This window comes from Strix aluco, chromosome 13, assembly GCF_031877795.1.
Source record: "Strix aluco isolate bStrAlu1 chromosome 13, bStrAlu1.hap1, whole genome shotgun sequence".
Classification (NCBI taxonomy): domain Eukaryota; kingdom Metazoa; phylum Chordata; class Aves; order Strigiformes; family Strigidae; genus Strix; species Strix aluco.
In genome coordinates, this window is record NC_133943.1 from 18645957 (window position 1) to 18668303 (window position 22347).

Here is a 22347-nt window from a genome sequence, read left to right on the forward strand (position 1 = left end):
TTGATGCTGGAGGAGGTGCTTGATGCATCAAAATTCCTTACCATGAGCAGCCAAAAACTTGGGGTTCTTTCATTTCCTTCCCTGCAGCATCCTCAGCCTTCAAGATGCTCTGATGAAGAGTCAAGGAACTGAGAGAATGCAGTAGTGAAGTAGAGAGGGTTGAAATTTGCACATTGTCCTGGCTGGGAAAAAAAGAGGCATGAAATGATACAGCCGTCGACATGATGTCCTTCTGTCTTTATATCCAGCATGGGGTCCCTGCAGACTGTTGTGGAGAGGGTGAAATGCAGCAGTGCAGGAGCTGGGATGTTAACAAAACGTTGGCCTTTCCAGGCTTGTGTGAAGATCCTGCAGATTTTTATTTTTGTGGGTTTTTTGCAGGGAGGGGTGATGGGGAGACAAACATAAGGGCTTGCTGGAGATGTGGCCTGTCTGCCTGTCGCTCTAAGTTGAGGGAGCAGAAGTAATGTTGGCCATGCTTTTGACTCTCTTGACATCAGCTGTGTACGCCAGTGGGATCTTGGGGACAAAACAGGACCTTTCACCGGTGTGCTTGAGGTCCTTGCAGAACATGTGAGCAAGGTCAAACACAGTAGAGAACCAAGGGAAGGATAAAGGAGGATTATTTTCTTTCCCTGAACAGATTTCTTTTGAATGTGGAAACTGCAAGAGGTGCCCAGGAAGGCAGAAAAGATTCTCACTGAGCCAAATGGGGTCTGGCAGACAGTTCAGTGATGTTTCTTGGCCTGCGAGTTAATTTGGATCATCCCATCCCAGCTCAGAGGTCTGTGACTGTGGCTGAGTGCCCTCAACCTCCACCATGCAAGACCTTCTAGTAAGCAACCCTCTAGCAGGAAAGGCGCAGACAGGCACAGACAGACAGACCTCATCTGGGAGACCTGGAGGAATGTATGAAATGTGGGAGATAAGGCAGACAGGTATGTAGGAAGCTGATTTGGGGTCACTAGATGGTGCTGTTGATCTTGAAATGAGAACAGACAGCTCTCAGAAGAGGGAATGAACTTGTACCCAGAGCATCTGCCCAAAATTATTATTGACTAACAGCATCTTACATGCTTCCCAAACATCAAATGGGCCTGCACTTCAGGCTCTGACAGTGAAGCTATAGAGACAAAGGAGCACAACAAACACAGGAAAATCAGGAACTGGACAAGCCTGTGCTATGCCCCACCCCATGGCTTTAGCTCTGCCCTTCCCAGAGCCTGCAGGAACCATGGGGCATGGGGGAGAATATTTTAAAGCCTGTACTGCAGAAGAAGTAGATGTAAAAAGTGACCACCAGAACAGGCTGCTTTTGTGTGGAGTACCATCTATCCTCTTCCATCTCCATGGCCTTGGTCGCCTGTAGGTGGTCGGCAGAGCTCATGCACATTGGCAGTGATGCAGAACATCATTTTGGGATCAAGTTCATTGGGCTTAACAAGCAGAGAAGTGCTGTGGGCTGGCAGCAGCTATAGTAGTAGTGCACAGCAACAAATGATATTCCAGGGGGAGACATTGTAGACAAGCTCATGGGGCAAGGTCATCTGGCGTTGCTGGAGAAGAGTAGCTGAAACGGTTATGTGTAGTCTGCCTCACCAGCTTTACATCGATGTGGCTTATGAAGCTCTTTGCTGCCCTATTCCTTCCTGAGACATCTCAGCCCCACCAACTCCAAACTTTTACTACTCCTTTTACTGGGAGGTGGTCTCACCTTTGGGAGCAGCAGGGCACAGAAAGTTTCCAAGTATGTTTACTTTTAGGGCCATTTTTTTCCAGGAAAAATTCCACAAAACAGTGCAGGTGGAGAAGCAATCTTTGCATAGGACATACCCTGGAGTCATGGTTCCCGGGGAGAAAACAGCATCTGGGAGTGCCGATAGGTTTGTGTGGCCAGGTTTTGGTAGCAGGAGCTACAGGGGTGGCTTCTATGAGAAGCTGCTAGAAGCTTCCCCTATGTCTGATAAAGCCAATGCCAGCCGGCTCCAAGACAGACCCGCTGCTGGCCAAGGCCATCAGTGACAGTGGTAGTGCCTCTGGGATAACATATTTAAGAACAGGCAAAAAACCTTTGTGGTAGCAGTCAGAAGAGAGCAGTGAGAATACGTGAGAGAAACAGCTCTGCAGACACCAAGGTCAGTGGAGAAGGAGGGCAGGAGGTGCTCCAGGCGCCGGAGCAGATTCCCCTGCAGCCCGTGGTGCAGCCCATGGTGAGGCAGCTGTGTCCTGCACCCAGGGAGGTCACCAGTGGAGCAGATGCCACCTGCAGCCCGGGGAGGAGCCCATGCTGGAGCAGGAGGATGCCCGAAGGAGGCTGTGACCCTGGGGGAAGCCCGCGCTGGAGCAGGCTCCTGGCACGGCCTGTGGCCCCGTGGAGAGAGGAGCCCACGCTGGAGCAGGTTTGCTGGCAGCACCGGTGACCCCATGGAAGAGACCCACACGGGAGCAGTGTGTGAAGAGCTGCAACCTGTGGGAAGGACCCACATTGGAGAAGATCTTGGAGGACTGTCCCCCTGAGGAGGAGGGAGCGGCAGAAACAACAGGTGATGAACTGACCACAATCCCTATCCCCTGCACCACTGTGCTGCTTAGTGGGGAGGAGGTAGAGAAATAGGGAGTAAAGTTGAGCCTGGGAAGAAGGGAGGGGTGTTTTTAAGATGTGGTTGTATCTCTCTACTGTGATGTGATTGGTAATAAATTAAACTAATTTTCCTGAGTTGAGTTTGTTTTGCCTCTGATGGTAACTGCTGAGTGATCTCTTCCTGTCCTTATCTCGCCTTTCGTTACATTTTCTCTCCCTTGTCCAGCTGAGGAGGGGAGTGATAGAGAAGGTTTGGTGGATACCTGGCATCCAGCCAGGGTCAACCCACCACATTGTTCTAAAATGTTGCCGGAAAGCAGTGTATGTGCACAATATACAGAAGTTGGTAGAATTCAGTTTATCTAGTGATTATATCCTGTTTAAGGACCAGATACCCTCATTTGGTAAGGACTGTCCTGAATATTGACAAGGGCTTGTGAAAATGTTCAGGATACTATTTCCCCTTAAATTGTTCTTGGTACACAGTTTTTCCCTCTTTTCTTTAAAGGTATGGCTCTAACACACGTCCAGCATGAAGGCAGGCAAGTAGAGACAGCTCATCCCTGCATCAGGTCATATAATTCAACAGGGCAAGCATCCTTACACCCTGTCTTCTTTCCTCCGTCCCTACCCAAAGTGTGCCCATGCTAACTCCAACATCTAGCTCTCATACACTCAGAGCCCTGACCCTACTATGTATCCTGGTCCGTGACCTGTTAATACAGTCCAAGTCGCCACAAAAATCCAACTTTTTACTGTTTACTCTTGCAAACACTTGGCTGAGATCCAGGCTAGTACCATTCATTTGGGCATTAGTAGAACCATATCTGAACCTCAGCTGCATGCAAAAAAGACCCAAGTGTACAGTTTTGATTTCTCCTTTTAAGGGACCTATACTCAGGTACATGTTGTATTATTTCTAAATTAGAACTAATTATCCCATACTCGGAGCTTGATCATTCATACCAAATGTTTGGATCCTGTGTCTGTTGGTACAGCTTTTACAGTATTTAAGGAAAAAAAAAAGAAGAAAAAAAAGAGAGAAATTTCAGGCTATCTCAAGTTTTGCTGTTGTGATGCTAACACCTGGTATAATCTAGCTGTGTAATTTTATTTCTTATCATCACTGTGATACCTGAGTGCCTTCCTTGTGGACATCCTGGCTTGTCTGTCATTCCTCCCTTTTAGGATCCTGTGAAAGTTATATGCAAGAATATAGGAGAGGTGGAGCAGCATCAGCACGTGCTGTCATAAGCACGTAGATCAGGTCGTCAGCCTCCCTTGGCTCCCCTTCCAGTGTGCAGTTTTCTCCAGTGCTGAAGGATCTCTTGCTGCAGACCTTCATGCTGCTCTGCATAAATACTGTGTTATAGGCAAAGGTGGGGATGGAACAGACAGTATGTTAAAGAAGGATGACGAAGAAATCTAGTGTCCACCCATGGCAGGATGAGCAGTGAAAAGCAGACTGCAGGTAAGGTTGGTCTTCTATCATATCTGCCTGTCCTGAGCTGGCTGCAAACCCACCTGGAAGTGAAGGGAAATTACAACCTTGAGGAAAAGTCTTCTCAAAGCAACCCGGCAGGGCAGTGCAGTTCTCACCTGTGCTGCAACTCCGTGTTTAGGGCACAGGTTGGCCTGACAGCTCTGTCCTCGCTGCCACTGCAATGCTGGAACAGCGTCCTGCTCCTGCTGCCTGGTGCCGCTGATGGTGTACTAATGGTAACAGCTAGTGCTTCCCTTGTGCTGCCCCATCCAATGATTGCAATCCGCAGGTATTTCAGGTTAAATTGAAATACTTGGATTTTCAGGTTTGCAAGGGGTCTTTTTGATAAGTGTTTTGATGCCTTTTAAGATTTTGGCCCTGAGTTCACTGGGGCAGAAGTTATTGACTGGTGAAAGGAGGAGGAACCCGGTGAGGAGGTTATGTGACAGCCATGGGGCAGCACAGCTGAAGATTATGTCATTTTGTCAGTGCGTAAATTAAGATTGCATAGGAAATCTTTATTGTGTCTGCAGCTTCTGATTGCTTGACTGCAACTGTGCTGTGGCTTTAACTGTGTTTAAAATGCAATTTCCTAAGTTTTGTAAAAGCTTACTAAAAAGAGAATTCCATTAAGGGAAACCATGTTGACTCCGATTTCTTTCTCAATTCTCCCTGTACAGCTATTTCTAAATCACTTGTAAGCTTTTTCAGCTATGCTGAGTATTACATAGCGTAGAGTTGAGCAGAGTAAAATGATCGATATTGTAATGGACTTCTCATCCTAGTACATGACAGAAATAATAAATGTCATGATATATGACAGCCCTTCTAAAGCCCTATGGAGCCAAACGAGATGCAGTAAGCATATATCTCCTACTTCCTACTCCTGTTTTGCTTCTCTGTGTCTGTCCTTTGTTTCCTCCCACATTTATTTCCTCAGTAATGGAAGACTGTAATTGAATTAAAAGCGACTCTGTATGAATGAGAACATGCTGTGGCTGCACCGCTCCCCTTCGACAGCACTGGGTGGACTTCTGTAACTGCAGTCTGCTTTGTGAGCTGCGTGGAGCAGGTTTTCGGGTGGTTTTGACCAGTAGCCATGTATTCCTGTTGGCATTACACCAGGTAAACGTACATGCAAACAGCTGCAGCCTCTTTCACTATTACCATGTAGTATTCACGTTCCCGCTCCAGTCTGTTTGTCATTCAGGTCATGCCAAACCTTCATTTTAAATTTTGATACTAGTTTCTGTTGTCAAGCCAAATCAAACAAGTGTCTTATCTGCATCTGTACAGCTCTTCTTGGCTGAGATGCCTGATCAATTAATGATGCCTTTCTTCTGCCAGTGACACCCGCCACCATGCTCGGTGGATTTTCCTGCCTCTGCCACTTCACGAATCCCTGTGTGTATCTTCTCTATAGTGCATTGCCAAACTGCCATTCTTACTACATTAAGGGCCACCCTTAGAAGTAATTGTTTCCTAAAGATACTAAGAAATGAACCAAACCAAAGGTGGGAAAATGAAATAAACCCTGTTCCTTCTCTGGTTTCCTAGGGACATTTTAAGCGGAGTAAATGGGAAGGGTCGTTCATGATGCTTAAGTGATCACCCTGCTCTCCTCTTTTTTTTGACTTTGACATCCATTAGGGTGTTATTTCTATACATACAAGTGATGCATAGGTTGCAAATTAACAATGTCTCTACTATAGGATGCAAAGGAAGAAAAAAAAATAGTTACTTTTTCTGGTTTTGCTTAAGTACCCTTGCCACATGCTACAAGTGTGTCACCTTATCTTTAAGTAAAGAGCTAGCAGGAAGATGAGAATAGAAATGGGAAAAAAAAAAACCACACCAGTAATTTTAACCCATATCAGCATTTCCAAATCAACTGTAATTAGCATTGGTTAGTTACTGCACCACTGTAGCAAACTGGCCCAGACAAACTGCAGAGACAGAGCCCTCCACAGTGTGACCTGCACTGGTGTCACCGTGAGCAGGGTACCGGACCAGATGGCCTCCAGAGGTGCCTTCCAGCCAAAATTATCCTGTGATTCTAAAAGAGGGCTCACAGAGCAGCCCGGGTCCCTGTCCTCACTCGGATAGTAAGCTGCACTACTGTTTATTCCTATACCTTGTTTTCACACACAATTCAATTTTATTATTATTGAATTTTAGTTAGCCTGTGGCAATCCACTTGACAACACCTCAGTATATGATCTACTTTAATGTTAACAGGATCGTAGGGGGATGTATCCTGGTGAAGCCACGGATCAAGTAACCTCCTATTTGGAAAACTAATTGTATCTTACAAATAGGAAACTACGTTTGAAAAGAAGCTGAATGTACTGTGGAACTGTACTTACTGTTTTTCAAAGAGGTGAGCTTTGTGGGGGAGTGAGAAAGAAGGTGAATGCCACGTTTTGACAGGTAAGATTCATTTTACCACTGTGCCAGTTCTTTTTTGTTTCAGTTTGTCTCATTTTCAGCAACAGAATTTAATGTTCTTCCTTCACAAATATGAATGCAGGTATGACGAATACGAGTTACACATTTCAAATTAATGGACAGACATGAGCATTAAGAGGCTATATACTTTTACTTTTGAGGAGTGGGTGTTCAGGTAAAAGCAATCTTGAGATTTGCTACTTTACAGCACCCAAGACACCCGGCTCTTACAGGTCAGTCCCTGGACACGAGGGCCAGCCATGGAGTATCTGTGCTAATGTATATGCAAATCTTTTCAGGCCTTGTGGCTCAGTACAAACAAACAAAAAAAAAATCTTTTAATTCTCTTGAGACACACAGATGCCCCCACGTGCCAGTTCACATGAGGTAGTTCACTCCCATCTCATACCAGCTGAAAGGGGCTTCCCAAAATATTGTTGCTCCCTGGTCCTCGGAGCCCAGTGACACGGGGAGCAGTAACTCAGAACGGCAACTCATCTTAATAGGCATGGAGACAGGAAAAGTGGCTTTTTTTTGTTTGATCAAAGCTGAGAGGAGCCATCAGCTTGCGGCACACGCAATAGCAGAATAGGGAGAAAACATTTCATCACAACAGGGCCTTCTCTATGTGGAGGAACACTGGTAGATGCAGCTCCCCACCTTGCTCAAGCTCCTCCGTGGCTCGGGGCTGAAGCCCTAAGGCTGTGCTTACATTCCTCGGCCGGGTTTGTTACTTAGGCCACAGCATTAAGCCCTTCGGCCCTTTGCTGTCTCAGCGAGCCCCTGCCCCCGGGGGCGGTGAGCTGCGGCTGGGCGCCGAGCCCTGAGGGAGGCTGCCCACGGCCCCCCGCTGCCGGGCAGGCTCTCCAGCTGGGCGCCTTCCCCTCGAGGGCACCTTCCGGCCACCCTGCCAGGGGAGGCACCTGAGGAGAGCGGCGGGGCGCAGCCACCCACCGAGCGCCCAGGTGGCGCCCGCCCCGTGCCGCAGGACCCTCCGGCGTCGGGCCCTTCCCGCCCGGCAGCCAGCCGCGCCCGCGGACAGCCATTTCACGCCCGCGCCCGGCCGCCCCTTCAGGCTATAGCGGCAAGCGGGCACCTGCCTGGGCGGCGCTCGCCGCCCCTCCCCCGCCAGGCGTTCCGGCGAGGCCACGCCGGCCCCACGCGTGCGAGAACGGCCGCCCGGGCCCCGCGAGCCCACAGCCGCGCCGCCGGGCGTGGGGCTTGGCCTGTCCGCTGCCATTTTGTGCGCACCGCAGCCCTCCCCCGCCCCACGCCAGGGCGCCGGGGCCGCGCTCGCGACCACCCCTCGGCGTGAGCGCGCGGCGGCGGGGCGGGGCGGCGCGTGCGCGGCGGCGGCTCGGCGGGGCGCGGGGGCGTGGCCGGCGCGCGGGTCTCGCGAGAGCGCGCGGGCTATATCTGGGGGTGGGCGGGCACGGGGCTTCCTTTAGTGCGCGTCCGCCCGCAGCGCCGCATCCCGCCCGCTCCGCCCGCGCCAGCAGGCCCAGAAGATGGAGGACAGCGCCATGGACATGGAGAGCATGGGCCCCCTGCGCCCCCAGACCTTCCTCTTCGGTAACGGCGCCGCGCGCCCGGAGCCTGCTGACTCCTCCGCTCCGCTCCCTCGGGGCCGGGCGGGAGGCGGCCTGAGGCGGCGGGGCCCGCGTTGGGGGGGGGGCGGGCCGCGGCCCGGTGCCGGCCTTGCGCCGCGCGTCGGGGAGGGTGGGGGAGGGCCTCGGTGGGGGAGGGGGCGCGCCGCTGCCGCCGCGCGCTACCCCGCGACGCGCGCTCCCCCCCCCCCCCCCCCCCCCCCCCCCACGTGGCGCGCCGCTCGCACGTGGCGGAGGCCTGGCCCGGCTCGGCCCATCGCGCTTTTGTTGCCCGCCCGCCCGCCGTTCCTAGGGCCTCGGAGCGCCGGGCCCCGGGCGGCCGCCGAGCACATGGCAGCGCGGAGGGAGGCGGAGCACGTGGGGGGCGGCGGGGCCGCGCGGCGCCCTTTGCTGCTGCCGGGCCCGGGGGGAGGCCCGGCCGCCGCCACTGGGCGTCCCGGGGAATGGCGTGTCCCCGGGCAGCGCGGAGGGCGCCGGCCGCGGATGCTCTTAGAGCGGATGGGCTTGAAGGGAGCACGCCAGCAGCTGCGTGGTCGGTAGTAGGCCGCGGACTCGCCTGGGATTTTCCCCACCCCACGTGTTTCTGTTCTCGTGCGCCGGGAGGGCCGTTGCTTTTCTGTGCAAGTGCAGAGCCTTGAAGCAACAGGTTTTAAAATAATAATAAGAGATTAGCAAATACCCGCGTCTGAATAAAACAGTGCGCTTATAATGAAATGGTCTTTTCACAGGTTGCGAGCTTAAAGCAGATAAGGAGTATCAGTTCAAAGTAGATGATGAAGAAAACGAGCATCAGTTGTCTTTGAGAACGGCAAGTATCGCTTGGCTTTAAAGTTGCATGTTCTAACTTTTTATATTTAGTGGTGTGCGATGTTATGAGAAGTGAGTTTTTTACCGTGTACCTTAATGTCCTTAAACTTGTTTTTTATGTTAAGTGATAAACTCTTATTGGTAGTGCATCATGCCATGTCATTTGAAATAATTTTCTTTATTAAAAAAAGTTTTTAAATATCCACTGGTGTTTTGTTGTTTACAGCAAGCAATGCGAGGCTAGAAAAGTTCAAAAACGAATTCACAGTAGGGTAATAAACGTATACTAAATGGAATTAAAGGCCAGAATATGCACTCTTGACATCTCTAGTGCAATAGTTCAGATGGTACAGGAGCACAGGGTGAGGATAGATGTATGAGAATCCTACATGGGCACAATTTAGTAGACTTTATTGGAAAATTTTTTTGAAGAGCTTTTCTATATATTCCTGAAACATAATTCCAGTGCTTTTTTTCCATAAGCAGCTAATAAACCTTCCACCCCTCACTTAGATTTAGTTATGTTTTTTAGGTTTAGTTATGTTTTGATTTATTATCCTTGGTGTGGCCCCCTCTGAGGATGGGCGTTTGGCTTTCAGATAATTCATCTAACAGACTCCTCACTGAGCAGGATACTCCTGGAAACCAGTATATGTACACCGGGAGTTCTTAGATGTGTCCTGAGATCTTTCTGTTGTCACACAAGCAAGACGTAATATTTCAAGGCCTTTGTTCTGGCCTGAGTCTGTTCCTTTTGGTTAGCAGAAAGGTACTATGCCCCAACTTCACATGCAAGGAATGGAAGAGTTGTAGCATCTCCCTACTTTTATGATTTATTACTGTGTTTATTTGAGTACAGAGAGATACCTGGACACAAGAGAGTCTTACAATTGTGGATTACTTCCTACAGCGGAATTGCTTACTAGAGAGACTTGCATCATAATGCTCTCCAAACTAACTTGGTGATACTTACAACATTTTAATACAGGCATTATGGTTTTGTGAATCATGTGTCTTCAGTCTTTGCATTTTATGAAAATTACAGCCTGGACTTGACACTGACTAATTTGTTCTTAATTAGAATTTCTTTTGAGGGAAGAATATAACAGTAAAGTATGTGTAGGACAAGTTCATGTGGCTAGTTCTCATATCTGAATGTTTGTCATGCAGATGAAGTTAGTGAGCAATACCTGAGTTGTATGGCTTTATCCAAACATCCTGTTTTTGAAAAATTGCCTATAGCATCTCTTCTGTTGCTGTGCACTTTTCATGGGGCTTGAAGCAGATGGATGCGTACCAGTACTTAGGTTTTAGGGAAAAAATGTCTAATTCAGTAATCTGTCTTTTTAAAGACAAAAGAATGACATACAGGAGAAGTGGGTGTTGAAATCACAAACTGGAAATGTCTAAGAGGCTTGGAAGATCTTAGACATAGCTACAAACAAACAGAAAATGCCTTGGCAAGCAGAGGAAGGAGTTGATGGAAGATGAAGCGGGAAGGTAGCAAATAGCCCGTGAGTGATCTGTGCACCTGGTAAAAGACTAGATGTATAAGGATTGACACATGTCAGTTCAGATACAGATGTGGTGATGGACTTGGGTACAGGAAGAGGTGGTAAGAAAAAAGGATAAAAGTGAAAGGGGAGGAGGATTGATGCATGTAGAGGTAAAGTGGCATGAGGGTTTCTATAGATGTCTTACTAATGATAGCTGAGAACATAAAGAGGGATGGTCACTGCTTCATTACCTATTTATTGCCAGTCTGCATGCCTTCAATGCAGAAATTAAAGCCCATGAATGGACACTTGCCAGACACTCAGTAAATAAGTAGTAAGTGCCATAGTGTTGCTTGAACTGGTGCAAACGACAGGTGTAACTGGGGGTGGAGGGCATGCTCTTAAACTCTTGTGCTGGTGGTAGTCTCCCTAGCTGAATGACTTGGTGTTGTTGCCAGCCCATTTGAGAGGTGAGATCAGAGCAGCAGTTTCACCTCTTTAAATTTACAGTAACAAAACTTGCCAGGAGTAGTGAATCCTATATCCTGTTTCTCAGCCTTCAGTCTGATACATCTAGTCTGGATCATTATAGCCTGCCTAAAACGCAGCTCTTGGAGAATGGAAACTTAAGTTGTATGCCTCTGCCTGAGGTGTTGACACCTACAACTTCCATGTGGAGGGTGGAAAGCTTTTTTTCATGGGCTTTCAGAAAAGAAACAGCCTTGTTCACTGGTCTCAGGAATAACTGTAGTACTTCAAGGGATTTTTGGGTTTTGCATCTCTGGCATGTAATTGTGACTCAGATGTCAGAGTTTGGAGAACTGGAATTTCAGGCCTCTCCCATGTCTGTTGCTCATTTGCCTCCCTACAGCTATGATTTTTGAATCTTAGGAAAGTGCTGGACTTGTACTCAGTGTAAGGAACCTGGGCGCAGCGTAAGGAACCCGGGCGCTTGAGTTTTGAAATGCTCAGGGACAGCAGCTCTGTCCTTGGTGAATCAATGCAGAAGGCATATGCATAAATGACCTTACTGAAGTGGGCAGTTGTTAAGACAACTCCCCATTGAATGTCAAGTAAGCAAAAAGTGTGTAGTGTGATAAAGTGAAGCAATTGGCGGATGAAACATGTTTGGAAGGGGAAGGATAAAGGCAGTGATTCTGCAGTAGTGGTAGCAGTTGTTTCTCTTCCTCTAGGCATGTGTCTGTAGTTCCCTTGGGTGGGCTTCAGTGCTGACTGGACTTGTCACTGACCTGTTTCAATGCAATAATCCAGTAGCAAAAGGTCTACTTACCACTCATCGAAACACATGCCTGGAGTTGCACCTTGCAACTGCCAGTGTTAGGGGGAAAGAGGATATTGGCTTGGGGAGACGTGCAGCTGAATCATTAGCAGTCAGGAATGCAAACTTCAGTCTTCAGAGATGCAGCACAGTGAATGGAGTTTAAAAGAATTGAGAATATTTGGGCAGATTCTGAGGATGTGCACTGTTCTTTACTTCACAGGTTACTTTAGGGGCTGGAGCCAAAGATGAATTACACATTGTAGAAGCAGAAGCACTGGACTATGAAGGCAACCCTGTTAAAGTAGTACTGGCATCTCTGAAAATGTCAGTGCAGCCTACGGTAAGTACAGGAACTTGGAAAAATCTATAAATTAGGTCTCATGTGAAAAAGACAAGTCAGAAGATGTTTTGGTTGACTGAATTTTAGTGAGACTGCACAGTGGTCAGTGGGTTCAGAGAAGTGTCAGTTTTGCCATGTGTAGTAACTACAAGTGAAATATGAAATTTTTTTGTGCCTGTAGACTTAACTCTGGTCATTTGGAGATTACAGACTTTTGTTCAAATTATGCATTTTTTAAGAGATGATAGTAATTATGCATGTCATCTCTCTGTATACAAATTACACGTTTGTAAGCAGATGTATCTATAGCCTGTGTTGCTTTGTTTGAGCCTGGGGTGAGAAAAATTTAGTTTTTCTGCAGGTCCCAAGCTCTTAAGAGATTCTAAAGATGACTGCTACCCTTTCTTGATTTAAGGGCACCCTACTTGTCATTCCTGCCATCTGGAATGTAACTTGAATCAGCGTTGCCGATGATGTACAAGTGGAACTACACAATACTGGTGGCAGGTGTGATGGATAATGTTCAAGTTGGCATTGCTGCCAAGATGAGTAGAAACAAATGTGGATTGTCTGGCTTTGACAAGTGTGCTTTAATTATGACAAGCAATGAGAATGTAGTAAACCCTGTTGTGGCTTATTGACCCTGATTTGACTAAACACTTCTGGAATATTCTGTCAGATGGAAACTGGGAGTAACTATTAGCCTTGGAGCCTACAGATGTTTGTGCTCTTGGTTTTATTTGAATGGATTGTCTATTAAGCACACTTTGCCTTTAATACTGTGAATAACAGTGCTTTTTTCCTTAGGTTTCATTAGGTGGCTTTGAGATCACACCACCAGTGGTCTTGAGGTTGAAATGTGGTTCAGGGCCTGTTTACGTCAGCGGTCAACATCTTGTAGGTATGTGTTGCTATGGTTACTAACCTGTGATCTTGCTACCTGTCAGCACCAACAGAACTTGAGTGATGTATCTGGTATCTCAGGCAGTACTTTCTCTAATGCTGACCTTCTGAATCTTTAATTCACTGCTCTGAGGCATGAGGTAACTTGTAGGACAGAGCAGCTCAGAGAAATGCTTGCATACCTTTTCTTGCCTCTTGGGTGGATGAGGCATGTGTCAGCCTTGTAATTTGAGTTCTGATTTCTCTCCTTAAAAATGGGTGTTAGGTTCCCTGTGTTAGTCTCACATCAAAAAAGCCGTGAGCTTTCTGCTTACCAGTTCAGAGTGTGAGAAGAGTGCCCGTGAAGTAGTTCTGAGTTTGCACTAAAAACCAAGCCAGGACTAGCCTTCTCTATTGTAGAATTGTCTTTGAAACTGACCTTTCTCTCTAGAAGTTCTCTTAAATGTGTCCCCTCAGAAAGGGAGCAAATTTTATTCTTAACTTCATATGGCTGCTTTTCTGGGAGGAATGTTACAGGCAGCGTATGGATGGTTATTCACCCATTTTGGATTTCAGTGTAATAGTGGCTGCAGCCAACTGGAAAAGTTTCTGATCTTGGTGATTAGATTGCTAGTAGGAAGAAGCTTCCTCCTATGAATTCAATACCTCAGTAAGACCATGTCTAGTTGTGGGAGATACTCTTCTGTTTGGTTCTTACTAGCATTCTTGCTTTAATTATTGTTAAATGAAGTGGGTCTTTTTACACATTGCCATCATTTTACCAGCATTAGAGGAAGAACCAGAATCAGACGATGAGGAAGATGATACAAAAATTGTGAACACTTCAGCCAAAAGACCAGCAAGTGGAGGAGGAGCTAAAACACCGCAGGTATATATATATATGTCCCTTCAGTCAGCTTGTCTGTAGAATTTTTGTTTGGTATTACCACTGCCTCTAGGAGTAAGCAGTTAGATGGTTTGCTGTGATTTAGTATGTGGTTTATTGATATCTGTGGGGAAGGATTATTTTGTATTTGGGTCTGGACGAGTACTAAATTACAGAAGTGTAGTTAAGTACATATAGTTTCCAAAGCTTTGCTGGAGGGGCTAATATGAAAGCTACTTCTATGTGGAAGTTTTGCCTGCTGCAGTAACTGAGTGTGTCCAGATTCTAGTGTAAACATTAGTGTACTGCAAGAGTTGAAATGTTGATTGAAGCACTGTAGTGTAGAAGGAAGGGTTCATATGCTCAGAGTGTGCTGTAAATTTGTCAATAGCTTTAGACTTGGCAACTGTAGTGTGTTGGGTTTTAGCTAAATTGATGGAAGATAGTTTTGTAATTATGCCACAAATTGCTTCAGATCAAGATTGTTGTTTTTTAAGACAAAATGGTATTGACACTTAGCATGATCTTTTTATAGAAAAAGGCAAAACTATCAGAAGATGATGAGGATGATGATGAAGATGAGGAGGAGGACGATGAGTATGTATTGTTTTGAGAATGTGTTTTGAAATACCAGGGTTAACTTTCAGAATACAAATTGTGTGACAACTAGTTAAGGGAACAAGCTACTCTCTTGGCTACAAAAAAACCAGAATTACCTGAAGTTTATCTCCACAATGCAATCTAAAATAGTGTTATTCAAATATGTCATACTGGGTTATAAAACTTAGTTTCATGTAATTCATTAACTTTTAATGAACTTAAATTTCTTTAGTCATGGAAGTCCTAAGATACATGTTTTCAGTCAGTATTAAAGCAGAAGGGAATGCACTTAACTGCAGTAAGTGGAGTGTTTGGCCTAACACCTTGCCATATCTTAAAACAAGATATAAGATAGACTTGGGAAGATTACTTGTTTCCTTCACGAGTAAAACATTTTATTGGGAGGGAGGGGGAAGACTAATTTCTAATATGGTTAAAGCTGTGAGTATGAATCTTGAGTTATGGTGAGTGACTTAACTTTCTAATTGTAGTGATGAGGATGACTTAGAGGATGATGAGGAAGAAATGAAAACACCAATGAAGAAAGTAAGTGGCATATATACACATGCACATTGTGACCCTCTTCACCTGTGAAGTGTTTAAGGAACTTGAAAGGAAGTGAGTGGTAACACCAGATGGGCTTAATGTCTGCAGCTAAGCTTATTCAGATAGGGGGAGCAAGTTCTGACACCTCTTAAGTTACTAGTAGGTGTTAATTAACAGTCCCAATTGGGTCATCTTTGAAGATTCATATGAAGACCCCTAAAGCAGAAGGGGGAGGGAAAGCTGTGTTTGCATGAGTGAAGTGATTAGGTTTGAACTCTGTATTTGTTGCAATGCAGAAGCTAACTGAGGTGTCCTCTTTGTGCAGTGTTCTGTTTTGTAATGGACTAGATATCAATACAAGGCATGACAGTAACTGGGCAGATTGTCCTTTCATGAGCTTAAGCACGACGGTTTGGAATGTGTGAATGAGATGCTTTTGATTTAGCTTCGTCTGTATAAAGAAATTGTAGTAGGATGTTCACTTCAGTGTGAATGCATATCCAATCCACGTTTTATTTACTTTGCTGCAGAGAGGGGTGGCTGGGTTTTCAGCAGTGTGCGTACGCACATGTGCAGTTGTCAAATTGTATGATTTTGTGTAGGGCTATTGAGCCCCAAAGATGTGGGTTGTGCTTTGCCATTTCAGTTCTGCATGCTGTGAAAAAGGTCTTTTTAGGAACCTAACTTTCAATAAAAGAAGGATCTAAATGTGTGAGCCTGTTGGAAAAGGTTCATTTCAGGCAGCCAAGTGCTTGAATGTGAAATTACATCAGCCCTTGAGTGCCATCTGGTGGTAAAATAAAATGTAAGACAAGTTGGCAACTGCAGAGGTAGAAGGTAGTAGTTTTTTTGAACTTGTGTACTTTGGCTTGAACTTGTATGTTCACATCTGGTGTTTAGAAACAAACATTCAGTGCTTTACTTCACTGTATGCTGCTCTGTCCTAATGAATTTCTATGGGTGATAGTGCACAGTAGTTTAAGGCCTGGTATAGACAATCTGAATGGCAGATTTCCTGCCATCTATTTAAATGTAGGGTGGTTGAATGAAATGGTCCCTTGATTTATGTAGGAATATAAGAATCCAAATCTTTAATATACATGTGGCATTGCCCACGCACATTGCAGATGATATTTCTGTATGAAATGCCAAATGAGGTAATGGTTGTGTTACATAAAAAAAAAAGTAGCACTGAGTCAGATCTTGGAATTACAGTGCCATCTAGAATTAGTCTTAGGCAATGTCTGTCCCCAAAAGTCTGCATGGTAACATATAAGGACAGGTGTAATACATAAGGAAAATGTAGTGGAGGTCCCATGTATAACAAAACTTAATCTTGGATATGTTATACATTGTGCTGCACCAGCAGTTTTTCATTTGAGTTCCTGTAGCATACATGCTTTTTGCTTAAATAACAGATGCTGATCATGTTGTATGGACAACGAGAATGCTTTTTGTTTGATGTTAAATAGTATGTATTTGTCACTAAGTCTTGAGTATTATGTTAACAAGCTTAACATTTACTAGCAGTTTTTCATGGCAAATGAACTTAAGTGCTTTCTTTTCAGCCTGTCCGTGAGGCTTCAGGAAAAAATATGCAGAAAGCAAAGCAAAATGGAAAAGACTCTAAGCCGTCCACACCAGCATCTAAATCAAAAGTGAGTAAAACAAATGTTTATTCTAGAGTGGAAGCTAGTTTTCTTGCCTAAAGGTAACTAAATAATATACTAACCATTAAGTTAGGTTTTTGAACATGAATATGAAGCATGCTGGAGATACTGTTTGTTCATGGCTTCATGTTGCCCTGTGAAACTCTTCAGTGATTGATATAACTACAACAGCCAAGATTCAAAATCAGACATGCTATATCCCTTGTGAGTATTGGTGATTCCATGGTTTAAAATACAAGTCTTATTTTTTTTGTGCAGCTGCTTGTACAAGAGGATGAGTACAGTAGTAATTCCAAACTTAAATATTCTTTTCCTGAAGAATGTGTTGAAAGCACAAATTTAACTTCTGTCACTTTTTGAAAACTATCTGAAGTATCTGTGATAGCTAGTTCTTTTATTCCATATAAATTCTTAGGTTTTCACATTCTTGTTTTTAGAAAACTTTCATCTTGTATACTAAGTAGCTTTATGTGCAAGTTGCTAATGAAATGAATGATTTTCAGACTCCAGATTCCAAGAAGGATAAATCTCTAACTCCAAAAACACCAAAAGTCCCTCTGTCGTTAGAGGAGATTAAAGCAAAAATGCAAGCGTCTGTAGATAAGGTGAGTTTTTGTAAACTTAGGTTTGTTAGCCTTATTTTTACATGTCCACAGATGAGAAGAATTTTATGTTTTTAAGAAATGGTTGCACGTCACTGACTGTGCTGTTATCAGTGTATGTTGATGTTGAAGCTCAGAGGAATGAGAACTTACTTGGGACAAAAGCCTCTGTACTCATGAGAAACTCCTTGTTTTTGTATTCTTCAAGTAGTGGTGATTAGTAACTTGGTATTTCTTAGTGAACTGTCTCAGTTAAAATTTGAAAAAAAAAAAAAAAACACCACCCCACAACAAAACAGCAAAAACCAAAGCAGCAAACCTTGGGTGATATTTATTCTGAAGGTGTCTTAACTAGTGTACACATTTTATTTTAGGCAGCTAGAGTAAAGGAGAGTTCTTTACATGCTTGGGGTAGCATGGTCATAGAGCAGTCTCCAGCTTGGATACCCAGATGCTTGTAGGGCTTTACGACTTCCAGAAGGGGGAGACAAGCGATTGTGATATGCATTAATGAATCAATGAAGACCTGAAAGCATTTGCTTTCTGAACTGGAGATCTGGGGTTAATGGAGTGTCCCCTCAATGGATGTTTCATCTTCTGAAGGTCACGGGGCAGTGACTCGGCTTCTGGTTGTTATCAGCGTTGACTAGCACTTCATGGTTATGTATATGAGTATTCCTCTTTGCTGCTATTTAAGTATAAAAAAGAAAATTGCATTTTAGGTTTAGCTGGTTGGGTAAAAGCGTAGCAGGTGATAGCAGTGCTTTCCCCCTTAGCCAAGTTTGGAAACCTGTGAGCTAGCTAGAGACGCAGTTGAGTACACAGCAGTACTGCAGGACCTGACATCTAGACCATATACGAGTTCTGGTTTTACTTCACTAGCTCAGGAGTGTGCTTATAGATTGTACACTCATTTGTGACTGAACCACATTCTTTATTGGAGACTTATTTTTGGCTGATGTTGCTGCTATGGAGAATTCTGGTTTTGGTTTTTTTTTTTAGTTTGGTCTAATATGATAAACTTCTTTCCTTTACAGTGGCAATCAAGTAATTTAAAGAATTAGGATTGTCTCCTGCTTGGGATTCTTAATGTTTTGAGGTAGTTTTGTCCCAGGAATGCAAAATAAGACAAAAAATGTTTCAATATAGAGTGGATGCAGAGTGAGCAATGACAGATTGTGATCAGGATCGAAATGCATCTCCCTAAATTGTGAACCTGACAGTGATGGATGGTATCATTCTGCTAGGTCAGACTAACCTCTTGGATCTAGTGGATGCTAGGGTGGTTTTTTGCATGACTCAGAGGAGCCTCGATTAGTGTTATTTCTGCAGCGTAAGCAGAAGTGGCTGAGCTGCTCACAGTAGGCAGATGTCCCTGTGGAGGGAAGCATGCAGACCAGATGACTGGCAAGTAGCTTTAGAATACACTTTCTGTTGCTGAAGAGTGTTTTTGCTGGGAAATGCTGTGTAAGCACAAACATGTAGAAGTTATAGCAGGCAGCTTAATTTAATGTTTTCCAAGCATACCTTAGTAAGGCAAAAGGCTTGTGCATTGCCATATACAATAGCATTTTCTAGGTGATAGCTAGCAAGGTAGCAGCTTTAAAAAAACACTTTATTAAATTAATAGAGTAGAACTGCTGTATTATAAAGTAATATCAACAAGCTAATAGGAAAGCATTAGTACTTAACAGAATCCAGAGGTAAGACACTGTCCAAATCCAAGCTTCTTGGTTGCAGTTTCAGATATTTCTAATGTAGCTTTGTTTCCTTTGAACATAAAATTGCTGTCTTCTGCAGTGTGCCGAGTAGCAGCTAAGTGTACTTGCATAATTGGCTGGGTATATTTCAACTGATGTACCTGAAAAATGGGGGAAATCACTCATGGGGCCTGTGAAAGTAAATAAGTGTCGCTTAAAATAGTGTGCTGTATTATTTTGCCTGGAGATAGGAAGAGCGTGAAGATAAATCTAGATCTATGAATTATTACTGAATCTGCTTTGTACATTTGAGTATGTACAAAGACAATTTCAGAGATACAAGCAAATGTCTCTGGAACAGTTCTTCGGATTCGTAGAACTAATGTATTAGAATGAGCCTTAAAGGGTGTGTGGGACATCAGTTAATTTTTTGCTTTAGCGAGCTGAAGGACTGTGAAGGACAGTAATGTCAAGTTGCACGCAGTAGTAAGAATCTGTAAATATGGAATTAGGTTTTCTGAATAGCATGTGAATATTGACTACAAGCAAGGTTATTTAAGTGGTGAATGCTTGCTGTTACGTTTCTGAGCATAAGCAAAGATGCTTGTACAGCCATTTTAGTGTGTAGGCACTCCTGTGAGAAATACCTGGGTACTGTAGGTGAGTGAACTTTTAAAAATGGTTTAAAAGCAGATCGGGTTGGGATGTTGCAAGGTGAGTTCAGTAAAATTCCATCTGCCTTGCAAAGGGTTTAAGCTTCCTAAGTTACTTATTGGAAGCATTAGATGACCTGCATACACTAAAGCTTGCTTTTTTTCAAAATAGGGTTCTTCCCTTCCTAAGCTGGAACCCAAATTTGCCAACTATGTTAAGAATTGCTTCAGGACGGAGGACCAGAAGGTAACTGAATTTATTGGAACTTGATAAAGTCCAAAAACTTTTATAACCTGACTTAGGGATTCTTTTCCACTTCTTAATCTTTACAAGCTTTGGACTGTTTCAAAGGGTTACAAACCACGAACAATACTTCAAATTAAATAAATGGGAACGGCTTTAAGGGTTTAGTTGGCTAAGATGGGAAAGCTAATATTTTATTACATTTTTCCAGCTTTTATATGGTTGGTAAATTATCTCTTGCTTACTAAAGCCACAGAATTTTCCTTTTGGCACCATATTGGCTAAGGAAATGAGCTGTGGTTTTCCTTGCTGCTGAATTTGGCCACCTAGGCCTGTCTGCTGTTCAGCCTTTTGTTGGGGAGGGTGTCTGGGAGGGGGAACTGTTTTGCGATTGAGATTATGGTTTTCTTGCTACATTTTCTCCCAAAGTCAACTGAACTCTTGTAAGAGGGCAAGCCAAAAGGTGGTATCAGGAAGCAACTTTCTGAATTAGTTATTACTCAACATACACTAGGCTAAAATGTGTCTTAGATTTCCCTATCAAAATTCCTGTGAGTTAAAACTTTCTTCCAATGACAAAATTCCTTATGCTTTCCTACTTCCCTCAGTGGTTCAGAGTAAACTTGTCTGATAGACAAATTGATAGGTTCTTGAAAGAATGTTTAAAAGCAGTTAGCCTCAGCTACTGGAGTTGGTCTGACATTAGCCAGGGTAGGCAGAGTTCAGCCAATATTTGCCTAGCTGGTCCACACCCATCCTCTCGCTTACCTTCACTGAATTCTTACTATTGTGACTTATAGTGAATAACAGTCTTCTAACAGATGGACCCTAATGTCTTGCTTTCAACTTGATTTTCTCTGAAAGGAATGCATTTTTTGTTGTAATTTGATGTGAATATTGTGTGGAGTAAGTGGAGATAGTAAACTGAAAATAAATAGAAAAATGGATTTCAATTTCTAACTTTTTGTGTACACTTCCAGGTCATTCAAGCTCTCTGGCAGTGGAGACAGACTCTGTAAGAAAAGAAAACAGTTTAAACAGTTCATTAAAATCTGCAGTCTTATTTCTGTAACCATTATTTGGCTGTCCTTTTTACAAATGCTGAAAGAGCTTTCCCTACTGTGTCTGATAAATGTCATCCAGATTACCTTGCCAAGAATGTGTTGTCCAAAATGCCTGTTTAGTTTTTAAAGACGGGACTCCACCCTCAGCTTCATTTTAAATATGTATGGAATGTTTTGATAAGGCATGGTGGTGGTGGTGGTCAGACAAATGGAAATGGTGGGGAGACTAAATGTACGTGGAAAAAAAATAAAATTTAGTATTTTAATAAAGTACTATCGTTTCTTTTTTATGGGTTGGGGGTAGTCTGCGTACTGAACCCAGAAGATAACAGGGCTTAGAAGTTCTCATAGGGGAACTACTGCGAAGTGTTTTAGCTACTTCTCTTTACCAAGTACACATTGGATAGTCTCACTTATGTTGTCAACTTTAAAAACAACTTAACTCCAATTCCATGAGCTTTACAGCTACTGAGCAGATGATTGGTGAGAAGACTTAAGTGGTAAGCAGGGCTTTATTCTTGTCTGGAAGTGACCACTAATTATATAATTGCCTAAAACAGCCTTTCCTGCATCTCAATTTCTGACTTGCTTCATTGCTCTTTGGTTTATGGTTTCTCTCTAACAACTGAGTTTGTAGGGCTTGTGTCTCCACTTGTAAAATGTAATACTTTTGATTTGGGAATTGCTGGCTTTGCTGTTCCTCTGAGGGGCAGAATCACTTCAAATGCTTGAATGCTATGTCTATGTGTAGTAACTGCAGTAATGGTATGAAGATGGAAAGAATACTTAATAAGAAAACATTTAAGCAGTTGTATGGTTACTATTAAACTTTTATTTGATCCTTGCTATGTGTGAGAGTTAATGCAACTGACTTCTGTTTTTCACAGCAGAAATACCTTATTTGAGAACAGAAAGGCGTTAAAGCAGGCTTTAGCAGGTTGAGGTTCTTCCCACTTGAAGGACTTGCACAGTTGGGATCTTAACAGCAGTTGCCTCCAAGATATGGTAAAATCTTGCTGGGTTGTGCTAATTGGGCATGGGGTCTCTTTTTACTGGGTGTTCTTTTTTTCCAAGCTGTTTTACAAACAGAATGTACATGTGGTTTGTAAAATTGTCACTGGAAATACTTTTAAGGTTTGCTATTATAAAAACCTTAATTTCTATAGTTGAGATTCTGGGCATGGTGGAAACCAATGTAAGTTTCCAAAAGCAAGTATTTCTTGGAAAAACAAAGCCAAGCAAAGTGCATGGCAGAGAAGCGAAACACAGTGCAAGTCTAGTGTCAAAGATTCATTTAAGCTTGAGTATAATTACAGCATGTGAAATGGCAGAGTATAAGGGTTTGAAATGCCTGTTTTGGTGGGGTTATGTCAATAGATGATGTCATATGCACAAGTGAGAGCAAATTTCCCTGGTGAAATAGAGCTAATGGCACAGTCAGGCTTATTTAAGCAAA

General features: G+C 43.9%; 1 protein-coding gene across 1 annotated transcript; it reads left to right on the top strand.

Annotated features, from left to right (window-relative positions):
- The first annotated feature begins 7935 nt into the window (after positions 1-7935).
- NPM1 (nucleophosmin 1) lies at positions 7936-21164 on the top strand. The gene is made up of 11 exons (XM_074838414.1): positions 7936-8084; positions 8848-8927; positions 11925-12044; positions 12852-12945; positions 13712-13815; positions 14348-14409; positions 14904-14958; positions 16527-16616; positions 17132-17233; positions 19756-19830; positions 20808-21164. The coding sequence occupies exons 1-11, from the start codon at positions 8021-8023 to the stop codon at positions 20844-20846; spliced, it is 885 nt and encodes a 294-aa protein (XP_074694515.1). The 5' UTR covers positions 7936-8020; the 3' UTR covers positions 20847-21164.
- Positions 21165-22347: the final 1183 nt, after the last annotated feature.